Source organism: Saimiri boliviensis, chromosome 1 (genome assembly GCF_048565385.1).
Source record: "Saimiri boliviensis isolate mSaiBol1 chromosome 1, mSaiBol1.pri, whole genome shotgun sequence".
Lineage (NCBI taxonomy): Eukaryota > Metazoa > Chordata > Mammalia > Primates > Cebidae > Saimiri > Saimiri boliviensis.
Window position 1 is genome coordinate 266,321,424 of NC_133449.1, and position 19,063 is coordinate 266,340,486.

General features: G+C 35.1%; 1 protein-coding gene across 3 annotated transcripts in view; it reads left to right on the top strand.

Moving 5' to 3' along the window:
* The window catches only part of NADK2 (NAD kinase 2, mitochondrial), a 49,697-nt gene extending 32,886 nt beyond the window's left edge, over positions 1-16,811 (top strand). For 2 of the 3 annotated variants that reach the window (XM_039471286.2, XM_039471289.2), the window contains 5 exons: positions 1,148-1,243; positions 10,622-10,677; positions 11,410-11,463; positions 13,797-13,920; positions 16,354-16,811. In XM_039471286.2, coding sequence (XP_039327220.1) covers positions 1,148-1,243; positions 10,622-10,677; positions 11,410-11,463; positions 13,797-13,920; positions 16,354-16,492 — 469 coding nt within the window. In that variant the 3' untranslated portion in view covers positions 16,493-16,811. The remainder of the gene's footprint in view (positions 1-1,147; positions 1,244-10,621; positions 10,678-11,409; positions 11,464-13,796; positions 13,921-16,353) is intronic. The other variant, XM_010336674.3, reaches the window with a different exon arrangement.
* Positions 16,812-19,063: the final 2,252 nt, after the last annotated feature.

Consider the following 19,063-nt stretch of genomic DNA (forward strand, 5'->3'; position numbering starts at 1 on the left):
CATGATTCTGGCCTAGTAGTAGCCATTTCTATGGATTTGGCTGGCTTGTCTGTACATAATAGGCTCCTAATGTGTGTTTTCTAGGAAGATACAACAAAGCTATGATGTAGATCAAATGTGAATATTAGGCCTGCTATCTGTTATTTTTAATAAGAAATTCTGACTTTAGAGAAAAAAATGTAAAGGAGTTGTATTATGCAAAACCCTCACAAATTAAGAACTTACAGGAGAAATTGAAAAGGTTAGAATAAGAGATAAATTATCCACAGTGTTAGTGTTTACTAACAATGTCTAGTAATTATTATTTTGAAAAGTTATATTTTATTACGGGTTTGTTTTAACTTTTTTATTTGCTGGAGAGAAAAATTTGGTGTTGATCAGTGACACCATTATTTTAAGAAAGAGTCTACAAAATAGGCTTTTAGACATTTCTAAAGTTCTTTGCATAGTTACAAATCATTTATGCATTCATGGAGTTAAAGAATAGTGCTATTTTTGCTTTTGCCAGAAAACCCATTTGATTTAATATTTATGAAATATTTTAAGAAATGTAAATCTCAAGAAATGTATAGTTCTGGTTTTATTTCTAGTTTTGTCCACTAATCCAATATTAGTTGAGAATTTTTTAATAGCTTTATATTCCAGTCTCTGTTAGCTTACTACCAATTCAAAAGATACATTAAGTATGTAATTTAAGAAACAAGAGTTTAGTAGAAACTGTGAATGCTTTGAAGAATTAGGGTCAACTTTAAAATATATCAAGGACTAGGTACCAAGAATGAAACTCACTTAAAAATAGAATTTTCTTTTTTGAATTCTGCAATGAGGCTCTGTGTATGTTAGATTCCGTAAGAGCAATAGCAGCAAAGCGAGCTAAAAATTTGCAAGAAGCTCCTATATGCAATATTAAGGTATTGATAGAAAGGAATGTATAGATCAGGTAGGCGTGCATACATGTAGTTTTTTTTTATTTCTTCTAACATTTTCACTTAATCAAATTGGAATTAGCATCATGATGTGTGTGCCTACTAAGTCAAGTATTTCTTGGGTAAGCTGACTTACTTAGATTTCCTTAGTTCTGAAGAAGACTATCTTATTTACTGTGAACCATAAGCTCAGTGAACAGTTTTATATTCTCAATTCACAGGGCTTCCTACTATGAGATTTCAGTTGATGATGGTCCGTGGGAAAAACAGAAGAGTTCAGGGCTCAATTTGTGTACTGGAACAGGATCAAAGGCCTGGTAAGTAACTTGGGATGTTGCTTATCAAGTTTTGTAAAATATTTTTAGTTATGTAATATATCGGCACATCTAAGGCCTCTAATGTAGAAGAGGTGGCCTGGTGGTGTTATGTAGGCAGGCCAAGTTTCAGTTCATCATTTGGGTCTAGTAGTCCTGCCTTGACTTCTTGGATTACAGTTACAGCCTGCATTTGGTCATTATTGAGCACTAGGTTTGTAAAGCTAAGGAAATGAGAAGTGGTTTGGGGACTGTCTTCACTTAAAAATGAAAAATATTTTAAATAATAGGAAATGAATACAAAGTATAATTTAAAAAATAGGCTGGAGGTTTAGCATCCTATGTCCTGTTTACTCTATAACCTCCCTCTGGGTAATCTCTTCTACTTTTTGGTACATTCCACACAGATGCCCCCCAAACATACTCTCCCCTGAGTACAAACTCATATTCTAAAATTACATGGCAGGTAGGATGTTAGTAGCGCTTCAAATTCAACACATCCAAAACTGAATCTATTGTCTTCAGTTTTTCTTTATATTGCTTAAAACCAGCAGCATTTACCCCGACTCCACACTCTAGAGAAAAAAGCAAAACATGATTTCTCAAAAATCTTGTTCTTACCTTTGGAGTTTTCCATTCTTCATTCTCCCCTCTATATATCCCAGTCTCTAAACCCTATTAATTGTACTTCTGAAGTCTTAGTCTACTTTTTTTGAGTTTATGCTGCTGCTGCTTTGGTCGAAGCCTGCACCTTTTTAGTTGATATTCTTAGTGCCTGACCTTTTATTCTTCAGGCTGTCATCTACACTACAACAGAGTAATACTTCTAAAATGTAGATGAATCTGACTGTCTCTCTTCTTTGCTTTACAGCTTTCATTGACCTCTGTTGAGATTGCTTAGTCTATCATTTGAGACCCATTACCATATGACCTTAGTTACCTTATTGGCCTTATTCCTGCCCTACCCTTACCCCCATCTATGGCACACTAGAAACATCACATCTACTTGGAATTCTCAGCACACTTCTTCTCGCTTGGCTTTTTATTTTTGCTCAATGCAACTTCTTCCTGCTTTGAATGCCTAAACACTCTACTTTCTATCCACTGGCTAAAAATCCGGTCTTCAAATGTCATTCTCTTTTGCAAATTTTTAACACTCAGTGCTTTCTTAAAAACAATGAATTAATCCTTTCTTATCCTTCCCTAACACTTTTTCTCATGGCACTATTATAGCCCTTGTTACATTATCAGTTATCTAATGTGCTACTACCAAGCTAGTTAAAGCAATTTTATGGATTTGGGATGGTGATAGAAGATTTTTTTTTCCTGCCTAATCTTTTATGTGCACAGTACCTTATATATATTCACTCAAGTATTTTTTGAGTAAATGACTATATGCTCACAATTGTATGTAGCTAAAACAATGCTTATCAAATGTTTAAATTTGGATAGTTTAATTTAGAATTTTATTTCTTACTTGTTTAGCATGACTTCTTAAACTATTTTGCTATAAAATTTTTTTTAATATGTATGAGAATGAGAAAATAATGTAATGAATCTGCACATACCAGTAGCTAGTTTCAGTAATTATCAACACATGGCCAATCTTGTTACCTCTGTACCCCTACGTATCTACTTTTGTTCTTTTTATTTTGAAGTAATTTTCAGATATCATTTAATTCATAAGTATTCAATAAAAAAATCTTAGTCTTAGCCAAATAAATAGTGTTTTGGAAAAAATAATAAGTATCATTAAAAAGATAGGTTAATAACTTATTTTCCTGAAGGCTGATGAGAGGAACATTTCTAAAATGAATTTTCCAGTAATTGTTTGAAAAATTTAATCCTTTTAATATGTTATAAAATTATTTTGTAACCATCTCATAGATTAAACTGAAAACATTACAGTTAACAGCTTTCATTTATCATGATAGCATCTTTCCTATTGAACATGCTATGCTACTTGTTGAAAACTGGAGTAAAATTAGAAATAGAAATGGAAATTTCTATTAGAAATAGAGATTTTCTTTATCCAGTATTCTTACCATAAAAAATGGGCAAAGTGGTATCACTGAGAAGAATACTGGCCCAGGAGTTAAGAGACCTGATTAAACCATGGACTAGCTTTACAACTATGTACAAATTTCCTTGTCTGCAAAATGCAGGAATTTGAACTGATAAAATAGTAAGTAAGATTACTTCGCCTTCTGAACTTCTGTGATTCTGTGTGTTTATGTTTTGTGCATTGTAATATAAGCTATCAGTTATATAGCCCCTGCAACTTTGTAGTGTGCTAGGTACTTTTATACATTAACTAATCCTTTTAGAAATCCTGGAACAAAATAGTAGCATCCCCATTTTATAAAGGAGTAAGTTAAGGATTAGCAAGGATAAATATTTAGGCCAAAATTATACAATAAGCGAGAGTCAGAACCTGGATATAAGCCCAAGTGTGCTGGACTGCAAAATCAGTGCCCTTTTCACTGTCATTACTACTTGTGTTGCTTCACAAGGGAAGGTCAGCTTTTAAATGGAGAAGGAGAGGGGTTCTGAGCTAATAGAAGTCACGTAGTTGAAAGAAGAATCACTAGGTTGTATTGAAGATTTATCAAGATAAATTTGCCAATTAATCTCAGTGAAGTAGTACTTATGCTAGAGGCGGTGGGGCTTCTGTCTGGGGAGGAGTGTAATTTTGATAGTTCAAGTTTTCAACCTTTCAGAGAGTAAGCAATGACAGCCACTACAATGCTTTTAAAGCATTCCTTGCCTCCCACATGCACCCAGCAGTTGAGTCCTGTGTTGATGTTGCGTTTCAGTAAGCATGGCTTAGATTAAAATCTCAGCCTTCTCTATGTTGCTCTTTAAATTATTCTGTTATTTCCTGTGCTCTGGTATAAAAGTCTTTCTCACAAGCTGTATCTTATCCCTGACACCTTGGTTACTCAGTCTCTTCTCTACCAGGCCCCATGCAGCTTATTTGCATCTAACAGGTTCTCCCTTCTCCCATTACTGATGATTCTTTTGCTGTGATTGCAATTCCCATTCATCTTTTTTCCTTTTCTCTTTTAAAAAATGTAGGAAGAGAAGGGAAGCCTAGGAGCCTGAGGGGCTGGGGGAAAGCAATATATTTCTATACATTAATAATTTTTGTTTTTATCATACTACATCTCTGAGCACATATTTTGTTCCAAGCTAATTAGTTGATCTTGTTTAAATTCTCGCAAATACTCTGGAAGTAGGTGATTTTGTTTTCATTAGTAGAATCCAGAAAGTCTCATAGGTTAACTGACTTTCCTAAAGCTATGTGGCTAATAAATGGTGAAGTTGTGATTTAAATTTTAAACTTAACTGTAAACCGTAGACCCCTGAGGAATCACTGGAAAGAAAATATTAGAATAATCTGTTTTTCTCTTTTAATTCTTGATAGGTGCTTGTTTTCTTGTATGAAATTTTTTAATTAGTCTTTGCTTTCAATATGAAATGTGGAAATGTGGGATTCAGGGTTAGCTATTTGTTATAAAAGATAAACCACCAATCTCAGTGGCTTCACACAGTATGAGTCTATTTCTTGTTCTTGTAAAGTCTGCAGTGTAATTGGCAAGTGGCTCTCCTGTAAGTAGTTATTCAAGGAGCCAGGGTCCTTCCATCATGTGGCTCTGCCACCTTCTAAGCATAGCTCCTCCAGTTGCTTTGCTACAGAAGGTGGAAGAGCATGGAGGGTGCACATGGGAGGCTGTGAGCCAGGCTTTGAAGTAGTGTTCATCATGTCCACTCTGATTCTATTAGCTACAACTCAGTCACATGACTATATGGCATGAAGGGCTAGAAAATAACAACTTATGCATTCAGGAAGAAAAACATGTTTGGGGAATAGCTCTTCCATCTCTGCATCTCCAGAAGTTCTTCCACATGACATGGGATATAGGGGTGGTATTACATAGCAAATGTCTCTGAATTGTCCCGTTATCATGTCAGTTCTCTGTTCAGGGGGAATAAGATTTACTGCATACACTGAGAGAGGTACTGCAGAGCCAGATCACTGTATGTTTCAGTTAGTTTCTTCTTAAGATTGTTCTCAGGGGCTGGGTGCGGTGGCTCACGCCTGTAATCCCAGCACTTTGGGAGGCTGAGGCATGTGGATCACGAGGTCAAGAGATCGAGACCATCCTGGTCAACATGGTGAAACCCCATCTCTATTAAAAATACAAAAAATTAGCTGGGCATGGTGGCACATGCCTGTAATCCCAGCTACTCAGGAGGCTGAGGCAGGAGAATTGCCTAAACCCAGGAGGCGGAGGTTGTGGTGAGCGGAGACTGCGCCATTGCACTCCAGCCTGGGTAACAAGAGCAAAACTCCGTCTCAAGGGGAAAAAAAAAAAAAAAAAAAAAAAAAAAAAGGTCGTTCTCAGTCCTTTTTCTCCTTACATGCTGTACTACCAGACTTAATTAAGAATGAAGATGTGTTTTTAGGAGACAGAGTTTTAGTAGTTGATGAAGATGTGATACACAGTTTGCTTCCAGTTTGCTAGCAGAGGATATGTCTGATTTTAAATGAGAATTCTTAGAATGGTGAAGGTTGCAGACCTAAGAAAAAAGTCATGCTTTTGCATTTCTCCAAACTTGAAGAGTATAGGGTTAGCAGGTATAAGAGTATCTCCTACTCTCCCTTCCCCAAAAAGTTAAGAACCAGTGATTTAGGTTTAGAGTTGTGTTGACTCAGGTTCTTTTTTTTTTTTATTGCATTTTAGGTTTTGGGGTACATGTGATGAACATGCAAGATTGTTGCATAGGTACACACATAGCAGTGTGGTTTGCTGCCTTCCGTCCCCTCACCTGTATCTATCATTTCTCCCCATGCTATCTCTTCCCACCTCCCCACCCCCCCGCCCCTCCCCCATCCCCCCCCAACGGACCCCAGTGTGTAGTGCTCCCCTCCCTGTGTCCATATGTTCTCATTGTTCAACACCCGCCTATGAGTGAGAATATACGGTGTTTGATTTTCTGCTCTTGTGTCAGTTTGCTGAGAATGATGGTTTCCAGGTTCATCCATGTCCCTACAAAGGACGTGAACTCATCGTTTTTGATGGCTGCGTAATATTCCATGGTGTATATGTACCACATTTTCCCTATCCAGTCTATCATCGTTGGGCATTTGGGTTGGTTCCAGGTCTTTGCTATTGTAAACAGTGCTGCAATGAACATTCGTGTGCACGTGTCCTTGTAGTAGAATGATTTATAATCCTTTGGATATATACCCAGTAATGGGATTGCTGGGTCAAATGGGATTTCTATTTTTAGGTCCTTGAGGAATGGCCACACTGTCTTCCACAATGATTGAATTAATTTACATTCCCACCAACAGTGTAAAAGTGTTCCTATTTCTCCGCATCCTCTCCAGCATCTGTTGTTTCCCGATTTTTTAATGATCGCCATTCTAACTGGTGTGAGATGGTATCTCAATGTGGTTTTGATTTGCATTTCTCTGATGACCAGTGATGATGAGCATTTTTTCATATGTTTGTTGGCCTCCTGTATGTCTTCTTTTGTAAAGTATCTGTTCATATCCTTTGCCCATTTTTGAATGGGCTTGTTTGTTTTTTTCTTGTAGATCTGCTTTAGTTCTTTGTAAATTCTGGATATCAGCCCCTTGTCTGATGGCTAGGCTGCAAAAATTTTTTCCCATTCTGTTGGTTGCCGATTCACTCTACTGACTGTTTCTTTTGCCGTGCAGAAGCTGTGGAGTTTGATTAGGTCCCATTTGTCTATTTTGGCTTTTGTTGCTATTGCTTTTGGCGTTTTGGTCATGAAGTCCTTGCCTACACCTATGTCCTGAATGCTTTTGCCTAGATTTTCTTCTAAGGTTTTTATGGTATTAGGTCTGATGTTTAAGTCTTTAATCCATCTGGAGTTAATTTTGGTGTAAGGTGTCAGGAAGGGGTCCTGTTTCTGCTTTCTGCACATGGCTAGCCAGTTTTCCCAACACCATTTATTAAACAGGGAGTCCTTTCCCCATTGCTTGTTTTTGTCAGGTTTGTCGAAGATCAGATGGTTGTAGGTATGTTGTATTTCCTCTGAGGCCTCTGTTCTGTTCCATTGGTCTATATCTCTGTTTTGGTACCAGTACCATGCTGTTTTGATTACTGTAGCCTTGTAGTATAGTTTGAAGTCCGGTAGTGTGATGCCTCCTGCTTTGTTCTTTTTGCTTAGAATTGACTTGACTATGCGGGCTCTCTTTTGGTTCCATATGAAGTTTAAGGTGTTTTTTTCCAGTTCTGTGAAGAAGGTCATTGGTAGCTCGATGGGAATAGTGTTGAATCTGTAAATTACTTTGGGCAGTATGGCCATTTTCACGATGTTGATTCTTCCTAACCATGAACATGGAATGTTTCTCCATCTGTTTGTATCCTCTCTTATTTCGTTGAGCAATGGCTTGTAGTTCTCCTTGAAGAGGTCCTTTACGTTCCTTGTTAGTTGTATTCCTAGGTACTTTATTCTCTTTGTAGCAATTGTGAATGGCAGTTCATTCTTGATTTGGCTCTCTTGAAGTCTATTACTGGTGTATAGGAATGCTTGTGATTTTTGCACGTTGATTTTGTATCCTGAGACTTTGCTGAAGTTGTTTATCAGTTTCAGGAGATTTTGGGCTGAGATGATGGGGTCTTCCAGATATACAATCATGTCATCTGCAAATAGAGACAATTTGATTTCCTCCTTTCCAATTTGGATACCCTTTATTTCTTTTTCTTGCCTGATTGCTCTGGCTAGAACTTCCAGTACTATATTGAATAGGAGTGGTGAGAGAGGGCATCCTTGTCTAGTGCCAGATTTCAAAGGGAATGCTTCCAGTTTTTGCCCATTCAGTATGATATTGGCTGTTGGTTTGTCGTAAATAGCTTTTATTGTTTTGAGATACGTTCCGTCAATACCTAGTTTATTGAGGGTTTTTAGCATAAAGGGTTGTTGAATTTTGTCAAAAGCCTTCTCTGCATCAATCGAGATAATCATGTGGTTTTTGTCTTTGGTTCTGTTTATGTGGTGAATTACGTTTATGGACTTGCGTATGTTGAACCAGCCTTGCATCCCCGGGATGAATCCTACTTGATCATGGTGGATGAGCTTTTAGATATGCTGTTGCAATCGGTTTGCCAGAATTTTATTGAAGATTTTTGCATCTATGTTCATCATGGATATTGGCCTGAAATTTTCTTTTCTTGTTGAGTCTCTGCTGGGTTTTGGTATCAGGATGATATTTGTCTCGTAAAATGATTTGGGAAGGATTCCCTCTTTTTGGATTGTCTGGAATAGTTTCAGAAGGAATGTTATCAGCTCCTCTTTGTATGTCTGGTAGAATTAAGCTGTGAACCCATCTGGACCTGGGCTTTTTTTGGGTGGTAGGCTCTTTATTGCTGCCTTGACTTCAGACTGTGTTATTGGTCTATTCAGGGTTTCGGCTTCTTCCAGGTTTAGGCTTGGGAGGTTGCAGGTGTCCAGGAATTTATCCATTTCTTCCAGATTTACTAGTTTATGTGCATAGAGTTGTTTGTAATAATCCCTGATGATGGTTTGGATTTCTTTGGAATCTGTGGTGATATCCCCTTTATCGTTTTTTATTGCATCAATTTGGTTATTCTCTCTTTTCTTTTTTATTAATCTGGCTAGTGGTCTGTCTATTTTGTTGATCTTTTCAAAAAACCAGCTCCTGGATTTATTGATTTTTTGAAGAGTTTTTTGTGTCTCTATTTCCTTCAGTTCTGCTCTGATCTTAGTTATTTCCTGTCTTCTGCTAGGTTTTGAGTGTTTTTGATCTTGCTCCTCTAGCTCTTTCAATTTTGATGATAGGGTGTCAATTTTAGATCTCTCCTTTCTTCTCATGTGGGCACTCATTGCTATATATTTTTCTCTAGAGACTGCTTTAAATGTGTCCCAGAGATTCTGGTATGTTGTGTTTTCGTTCTCATTGGTTTCGAAGAACATCTTTATTTCTGCCTTCATTTCATTGTTTATCCAGTCAACATTCAAGAGCAAGTTGTTCAGTTTCCATGAAGCTGTGCGGTTCTGAGTTAGTTTCTGCATTCTGAGTTCTAACTCGATGACTCATAGGATATTCCTGTTCCTTGGGATTATCTATTGAGATCATGTATGAAGAGTTATGAGGCAGTAGAAGAATTCAAAATTACTGGGAATATATATATTTTTATTTATATATTTTATTTATATATAGGTTTATAAAACAACCTTTTCTTAGTGATCTTTATAGACCCCAGGACAGAACTCTTTTGAACAGTTATCCATGTTTGTATTAATGCTTGTTTTTTAGTGGTTAAGCAAGGCATTGCACATGTAAAATATTTCTTACCTTCAAGCAAACTATTTTATAATTTAAAGAACACTTGCCTATGTTAAAAAGTACAAAAACGTGTACAGCAAAAAGCTAGTCTCCATTTCATTTCATATCTCTAGTACTTCTACATTCATATTCTATATTCAGAGTACTTCTAGTAGATTCTAGTACTTCCTAGTACTTCTACATTCATCTCTACAGTCATACTATATATGTTTTTAAAGTGAAACAAATATATACACTGTACAATGCCTTTTGTTTTTTAACTTAATATTTTGATTATCCCTACATATCAGCACATATATTTGTATTATTTTAAATATCATAATGAGTAGTTATAATATATTTAATCAGCTTTCTGTGGATACATATTTGAGTTGTTCTGCTGTTATAAACAGCTTTTCAGCTAATATTTTTTTACCTATCTTTTGTATTGTAGCTGGAAGTGTTTTTCAGGTTAAATTACTAGATTGAAGAATATGTTCATTTTAATTTTGATAGTGCATAATTGCTCTCCAACTGCAATATCTCTGTTCCCATCAGTGTATGAAAATATTTGTCTCGGCTGGGTGCAGTGGCTCAAGCCTGTAATCCCAGCACTTTGGGAGGCCGAGGCGGGTGGATCACGAGGTCAAGAGATCGAGACCATCCTGGTCAACATGGTGAAACCCCATCTCTACTAAAGATACAAGAAATTAGCTGGACATAGTGGTGCGTGCCTGTAATCCCAGCTACTTGGGAGGCTGAGGCAGGAGAATTGCCTGAACCCAGGAGGCGGAGGTTGCAGTGAGCCGAGATCGCGCCATTGCACTCCAGCCCGGGTAACAAGAGCGAAACTCCGTCTCCAAAAAAAAAAGGAGAAAATTTTTGTCTCATCATATCCATACTAGTACATTATTTACCAGTTTTTAACTTTGTTCATTTAGAGCTTTTTCCAATTACTTTTTAAGAATTCTTTATATTTTAAGTAGGTTGTTTCTTTTTGATTTTCAGCATGTTTTTAGAATTCAAAATAAGAATTATTTGATTTTTGTTTCTAGGTCATTCAATATTAACAGGGTTGCAACTCAGGCTGTAGAAGATGTTTTAAATATTGGTGAGTACCAAAACACCTATTACAGTAGTCCCCTCTTATCTGCAGGGGACATGTTCCAGGACCCCAGTGGATACTGAAACCTTAGGTAGTACCAAACCCTTAAACCATTAATTTCTTTTTCCTTCTTCACAATATCACTGATAGAAGGTTCATGTATCTGATTGTAGATCTTAGCAACCTCAGCATATGACCTTTTTCTTTGAGAATTTTCACCTTTTCATGTAAAGGAAGCATTTTATGGCTTCTGTCTGGTATATCTGATTTGCCAACATCACTACTTGTGCCTTGGAGCCATTATTAAGTTCAATAAGAGTTACTTAAACACAAGCATTTTGATACCATGATAGTCGATCTAAAAACCAAGTCAGCTACTAAGTGACTAATGGACCAGTAGCATATATAAAATGGTAAGCTGGGCAGAAGGATGACTCACATCCCAGGTGGGTTAAAGCAGGACTGTGTGAGATTTCACCATGCTACTCAGAATGATGTGCAATTTAAAAGATAAATTGTTGATTTCTATAATTTTTCCATGTAATATTTTTTGTATCATGGTTGTCTGCTGGTAACTGAAACTGGAAGAGTGAAAGCATGGAAAGCAAAAGTGCTAATGGGGAGGTACTGTTTATTAATAATGTATACATGTTATTTTATATTGGCTATTGTTATATAACATGTATATTTATATCATATATAAATTTTAATCATGATACTTTACTCCTTTTTCAATAGCAAATCGACAAGGTAATTTGAGTCTTCCATTGAGCAGAGAATTGGTAGAGAAAGGTCAGTGACAAATGATAATAACCCATAACAGTTTAGTTCTGTTTCAGTTTTGAGGATGATAGTGCAAAGTGTTGTTTAATTAGCAAAGTACTTTTTTTGGACTCAAACATGCTTTTAATACAGTATCCCCTTAAGTGTTTTTAAGCAATATAAGGATTAAAGTTGGATTTTTGTTGTGATTTTTAGTGAACTCTGAAATATAACTCTTAAGTCAAAGCAGTATAACTGGAAAAAATGTCCTGGGAGATAGGAAATTACAGAAAAATCTTTATCTCACAAATAGGAAATGCATACCCAAATTCAGTATGCCATGAATATCCCCTGAATGAGAATTCACTGAGCTATAGTGCTTATTTTCTTATTCACGCAAATATTCTTTTAACATTCTCCTCCCTAGTTTTGCCTGATTACCTCACAATTCCTTTAAGAGAATTAGTGCTGTTAGAGAAGGAATACTTACCAAGAAATCTGAAATAATAGGTTCCAGTCCCAGATCTACTACTTCAGCTGTGAAACTTGGGCAAGGCTACGTTCCTCCACAGTTGTTAAGAGGGGTTGAAGTAGATCATCTAGCTGGTGTTACTAGAAGTTCTTCAAATGTATTCTTTAAATTTTATTTTTAAAAAATTAAATTTTTAAACTGAAAAACATTCATTTGATTTACATAGCAGATTGTAACACACTGAAGTCTACTTACCTAACAAGATCATTTTTGTACATACTTCAATTTAAAGCTTTTTTTTCTATCTCCATTGAAGAATATCCTAAAATGTCAAGGTAAATTGTTTTTTAAAAAATCCCAAAAGCAAATGTGTTTATAGTTACATCTACCTACCTATGTAAGGATTTTCTCAACATATATGACAAACAACATATAGACACAAAGTGAATATTAACACATGTAAGACTGCAACTGCCATCCATAAACACAAATGCTTGGATTTATCAGAACAGCCTTATTCTCATAGGTTACCTTAAAATGAGTTAGCAATACCTTTTAACCCAATACAATATTTTAACAGTGTCAGTTTATCTTTATTGTTAGATTTCCAGTAAGACTTCCTTTGTTGAGGGGACGGTTTGCCTCTAAAACAGTTTGAAAACAGTAACAAATCTCTCAAGCCCTGTTCAGCCTTCTAAAATGGATTCTGGTCTCCTTTACTCAGTTTGAGGCCTACAAGATTATGTTAATCATGGTTCACGAGTTAGCACCACCATTAAATCTGTATCAAAGGAAAGTTAGGCACATATAGTGATTGCTTCTTAATTATGTAATTCAACCTAAAACATATATATAAAATAACTGAAATTTATGTCAGGTATCTATATGAATTAAGAGTATATATATATATATATATATATATATATATATATGTGATTATATATATAATATGTATGTGATTTTCTTCTTTTAATAAACATACCAAAGTTTTATTTTAATGAATGTTACTCCTTTCAAGATTTGACTATCTTCAGAAGCAATAGTGAATTCCAGTGGTGCAATCACAGTTAGACACTTCTGAAAGTACTCTTTTGAAATTTTCTTCAAAACTAGCATGCTTTTCTGTGACGTGTTCTCATGGAGCCAAATTTTTATTTTTGTGAGTGAATTAGATTGATTTTTTTTTTTTTTTTAAAAAAGCTGGTAATCCAAGTGAAACTTTCATAAATAAGATAGATTATCTGGCAGTCTTTTAATTTTTTTAATGGGGTACTCAAAGTTTTTTTCAAGCCTGGTATCTTTGTAGTTTTCTCAACCAATTTATGCGTTGTATTTCAGCCGTCATATGCCTCTTGGTTAGAGAGAAAGCAGGTCCGAAAGATGTCTAAAAATATCTTGAGTAATGGCAGGTGTATTAGAGAAAGGATATTGCCTGTCATTGTTTGAGACTGCATTTTATATCAAGCCTGTTTGCTTATTATCATAGTTATGAGCTCTTTGACATGGTATTTTGGAAAGTACTTGGCAGGACAATATGGCAGGCACCTCAGGTTCCTTTTTTGAGTGCATCTATCTAGTTCCTCTTGTTTAATTACAAGCTTTGTAGCTAGTGTTTTTTGTTTTTCCCCAGTTGTACCTATTTCGACTGTATTGTGGGTGATGTATGTTTCTCTGGGCAAATCATGATACATAATTCTTATTTATAAGGTTTTTTGTTACTGGTTTTAATGGAATATGTGTCACAAGTTTCAAGAAACTTGCTCCCAAATAGACTTTTGGAACATAATTAATTTTAAATGGGGCATGGCATCTATTATTTTTTGTTCTGCACTTCTCAGAAGTGACCATCTTTTATTGAATGTGCTAATATATATTTTTTTGTTGTTTGAAGTAACAAATGAATATAACGAATCACTGCTCTACAGTCCGGAAGAACCAAAAATACTTTTCAGTATTCGAGAACCAATAGCAAATAGAGTTTTCTCAAGCAGTCGTCAGCGTTGTTTCTCCTCAAAGTAAGCATCCTTGGTCTGACTTGTGACTGTTTTCATCCCTTTCATTGCTACTAAGCACACTTGGCTGGAAAAATATATAATTTCATTAAATTTTCTCGTTCAAACTTAATCTAGCAGGAAACATAGAACCTGGGAAAGTAACAAGGTATCACGCTAACCTGGCTAAAATCATATTTTCTTTTACACTTATTGTGCCATTTTAGAGAAGCTAAAACTTAAGTGACTATAAAGGGTACAGTTATTTCAGTGATTTGTTGGTTTTTAAAAAATGAACCAAGACACGATGATTGTAAAAGAAGATGAAGGGGCTGTAAAAGAAGCCACTTCTTTTTCATAAGCTGTATATAAAAACAAGATGAACACAGAAAACTTAGATTGCATAGCAATACACCTTTAGAATAATATTTATTTCTTTTAGGTTTTCCCTAAAAGTGACCTCCCACCTATTGAATTTGTTTCATTTCACTTTTGAGGAGACAGGATATAAAAAAATGGATGTAATTCTTATTTTGTAAAGATAAGTTTTCCAAATTAACAAGAAAATCTGTAATTCCGAGAAAATGTCATCTCTCTCATGGCAAGGAGAAAACGATTTGAGCAATTAGAAATTGCTGACCTTAGTGTACATGTTTTCTTTTTATAAACATACATTTTTCCCCAGGTTTGTCACAAATGAGAAACTTTATCTTAAAATTCATGTTGTCATTTGAGAGTTAATTTTAATTAATCCACAGATGTGTACTCAGTTTAAGTGAGACTACAAAGACTCCTTCAAAGGAGTCTTCAATATAAATATACTATTTATATTTAAATTTTTGTGGCTGGGCACAGTGGCTTACACCTGTAATCCCAACACTTTGGGAGGCCGAGGCAGGTGGAACACGAGGTCAGGAAATCAAGACCGTCCTGGCCAACATGGCAAAACTCTGTCCCTACTAAAAATACAAAAAAAAAAAAAAAATTAGCTGGGTGTGGTGATGCACGCCTGTAGTCCCACCTACTCGGGAGGCTGAGGCAGGAGAATTGCTTGAACTCAGGAGGTGGAGATTGCAGTGAGCCGAGATAGCACCACTGCACTACAGCCTGGGCAATAAAAAGCACTATAACAACAAAAGATTGACATATTGAACTACGCTAGAATTAAGAACTGCCAGTAATCAAAAGATACGATTAAGGAGAAAAAAAAAAGGCAGAGTGAGAAAGATATTTTCAGGACCTATATCCAACAGTGGGCTCATAGCCAGAATATTTAGCATATAAAAATTCCTACAATAAGAAAAAGACAGGCAACATGATAGAAAAATGGCCAACGTCAGGTATTTCACAAAAGGTAATATTCAGATGGCTAATAAACATATGAAAAAGATGATTGACCTTATGATTCACCTGAGAAATGCTAATTAAAACTACATAATACCATGCCATATATACCCACCAGAATGGCTAGGGTACCAATTGTTGGCAAGGAGTAGTAACTACAACTTTCATATAATTTTTCTTAGGAATATATAGCTTGGAAAATTGTTTGGCAATTACCTAGCAAACCGGAACATAGCATACACGGTGACCCACTAATTCCCCTTTGAGATATATATCCAACAGAAATATATGCACCAACAGAAAGATGTGCACAGAAACATTCAAGAATATTCATAGCAGCTGTACTGCCAATAGACAAAAATCCAAATGTCCGTGAATAGTAGGAGAGACATAAATTTTGGTGTTTTCATACAATAGAAGTGTTTACATATGGCATTAAAAATGAACACACTACACTACTACTACATGTAATAACATAGATGAATTTCACAAACATACTATTGAGCAAAAGAAGACAGACACCACTGTGCATATTATATTCTTCCATTTATATAAAGTCCAAGAACAGACAAAGCTATTACTACAACAGTGATCGAAATTAGGAAGCTATTACTACAAAGTGATAGAAATTAGAAGGGTATGCTGGAGGAGGGAGCAGGGATAGAGACTGGGACAGGGCAGTGAGGGAGCTTCCAGCAAGCTGGGTAACAGTTGATTCCTGAGTTGGGTGATCATTACATAAGTGTGTACATTGAACTGTACATTAATAATTTGGGTTTATACCTCTACACATAATTATATATACCCAACTCTTCTGTATATGTGTATACTTAAGTAAAAATTTTACATGAAAATAGTTAACACTCTTGTTCAATACTTAAAATATTTGTAATGTTAGTAATTCAACATACAATCATATGAACATTTACATTTCGAGATCTTTATAATATACCTGTATTTACACAGTCACTAATTTTCTCATACCAGAGAACAACTTTTTAAAATGGAAGCCAGATGATCTGCTAGGTTAGGTTAAAATTCAGGATTAAAACAATCTATTACTTAAGATTAAGAAAATTATTACTTTTTAATGAGATATTTCCTTTTACCTAGGGTTTGTGTCCGTTCTCGTTGTTGGGACGCCTGTATGGTTGTGGATGGAGGAACTTCTTTTGAGTTTAATGATGGTGCAATTGCTTCAATGATGATCAATAAAGAAGATGAGCTTCGAACTGTGCTTCTAGAACAGTGAAGGATTTCCTCATGACAAATGATTACTGGAGAAAATATTTTTACTTCAGAAACAGACTGCCAATCATAAAGTGAAATTTTTTTGGTTATTGTTGAGACTGCTTGCCTGTGGGCTCAGAAGTGAGATTTGCATTATTCTTCTGTTGAATTCTGATAGAAAAAAGACATTCACGGTATAAGAAAATGGATGGACTGAACTAATTAGAATTGATACCAGTGAAATTTTTATATTGCTTACAGTCGGTAACCAAGAGTACTGATATCTTTTTAAATTTAGAGGGCCAGGTTTAAATAAAGGACTAAATATTTAGGATTTGAAATTTAACTGTATAAGTGTTTTTTCCTTCCTTTCCTCCTAATTGTGGAATTGTCAGAACTGAACACATATCATTTGATTAGTGCATATTTTTTATAGTACCTGAAAATAAAGATTTTGAAAAAATTTTGATGGAGAATTTTGATAAATCCTGACACTGACCTAATTGAAATAGGTAAATGGGTTTGTATATGTGCTAAGAATTTTCTAATTTCAGAACATAATGATGTTATGACTCTATTGATTTAAAAATTTCAAACAATCATTTTTGAAATTATAGATGAATGCTTTTGACTTTCATTCTGTTTAATTTCAGCAGTGCTGGGTGAAATACATATATCAGAACAAATCATGATACTGTTACAAATGTGTTAGTAATCCAGTAAGTGTTTTAAGTCAATTTTTAAAAAATAATATGATTCTTACAGGTTTCTTCCATCTTTAAAATGCTTAAACATGGATTCAGGGACTAAAAGGATAAACTGATAAGACATTTTCTATTAGGAGTTTGGTAAAATATTGTAAAAATATTTTCACCTGTTAGGAGTATTATAAGAATGGATTCTTTAATAAATATGTAAAACACAATAATTTTGGAATTGCCTTCTTAGTATTGTGGTTTTCACCTAGCTTATATTCCAAGTTTTACAGAATAGCTTTTAGGATAAAATGTTAAGGCTTTTTTTTTTTTCTCATTATGAGAATTTATTTTTGGAGGAAATTGTTATCTAATTCTTGATCTACTTATAAGTAATCCTAGAATTTTTGCCAGAAGATCCTGTCATTGCATAATGAAACAGTTGGTATTCTTGTGCCATTGTTCAGTCATGTGTTTCTTTCATTTGCTGCTGAAAATTGCTGTTCAATCATTGACAACTATTTATTGATTACCCACTCTGTACCATGTGCTGGATATGTTGATAAATGAAAGACTCTATCCTTATGCAATTTGAGTCTCGTGGGCTCAGAAGTAAATAATGTAAAAGCTAGATGGATAGTCAAATTGAGTCCTTTTAGTTTTGCCAGTATTTAACATGTTCTTATCATTTTTTTTTTTTTTTTTTTTTTTTTTTTTTTTTTTTGAGACAGAGTTTCGTTCTTGTTACCCAGTCTGGAGTGCAATGGCGGGATCTCGGCTCACCACAACCGCTGCCTCCTGGGTTCAGGCAATTCTCCTGCCTCAGCCTCCTGAGTAGCTGGGATTACAGGCACGCGCTACCATGCCCAGCTAATTTTTTGTATTTTTAGTAGAGACGGGGTTTCACCATGTTGACCAGGATGGTCTCGATCTCTTGACCTCGTGATCCACACGCCTCAGCCTCCCAAAGTGCTGGGATTACAGGTGTGAGCCACCGCGCCCAGCCATTCTTATCAATTTTTAAAAATAAATGTTAATGTACAAAGTTAATCAGATTTTGATGTGTATCCAGAAGAATCAATTTTTCCTAAAGTATCTGCGTAGACATTCATAGCAAAGAATTTATGACATATCAGGTAGAAATAAATTAAAATTTATTGTTTTCCCAGAGCTAGATCTAGTTTCTGGCTTGATTTTGTTTGTTTGTTTGTTTTAATGATATACATAAGAATACCACTTTATAAAAAAGCTCCACACTATAGAAGCTCCCCTAACAGGCTTAAAATACCTTCTTAAAGAAAAAATGCCAACTCCATCCTTAATCTCAAGGAAATCTGATTGTCCAAACAGATCTGTTAATATGTAACATATTAATAGATAACTTGATGTGTAATATTATAAGCCATATTTCAAAAAGTTTTAAAAATAATGTGCTTCATTTGTGATATAATTTCTAACATTTCTGCTTTTGGTGGGGATTTATTTGTAAGAATGAGAGGCAAAGGATGTTAGCATAGCAAAAATATTTTTGAGTGAGTTAACTTTTAATGGTAACCCTATGTGAATAAAATTACACCACTGTTACCTCTTCTTTTTAACATTTCTTATTTCCTTAACTCTTAAGGGGTCATTATTTGAAAACTAGTTTATACAAAGTGTTATGTTTCAGAAATGTTTCCCCACTGCTGTGCATTATTCTGTGCCCTGTTGACTTCATTCACTGTTGACATTTGACATAGAATGATTAGTTATTAAATCAGAGGATGAAGTGCTTACCTGTCAATGTAGGCTCTTCAGATAATTTTGACTTAGTATTTTTGATGCTCATTGCATATTTACATTCATGGCTCCTATACATTAAGTCATATTACATGTTTTACTACATTGATTTCACTTTT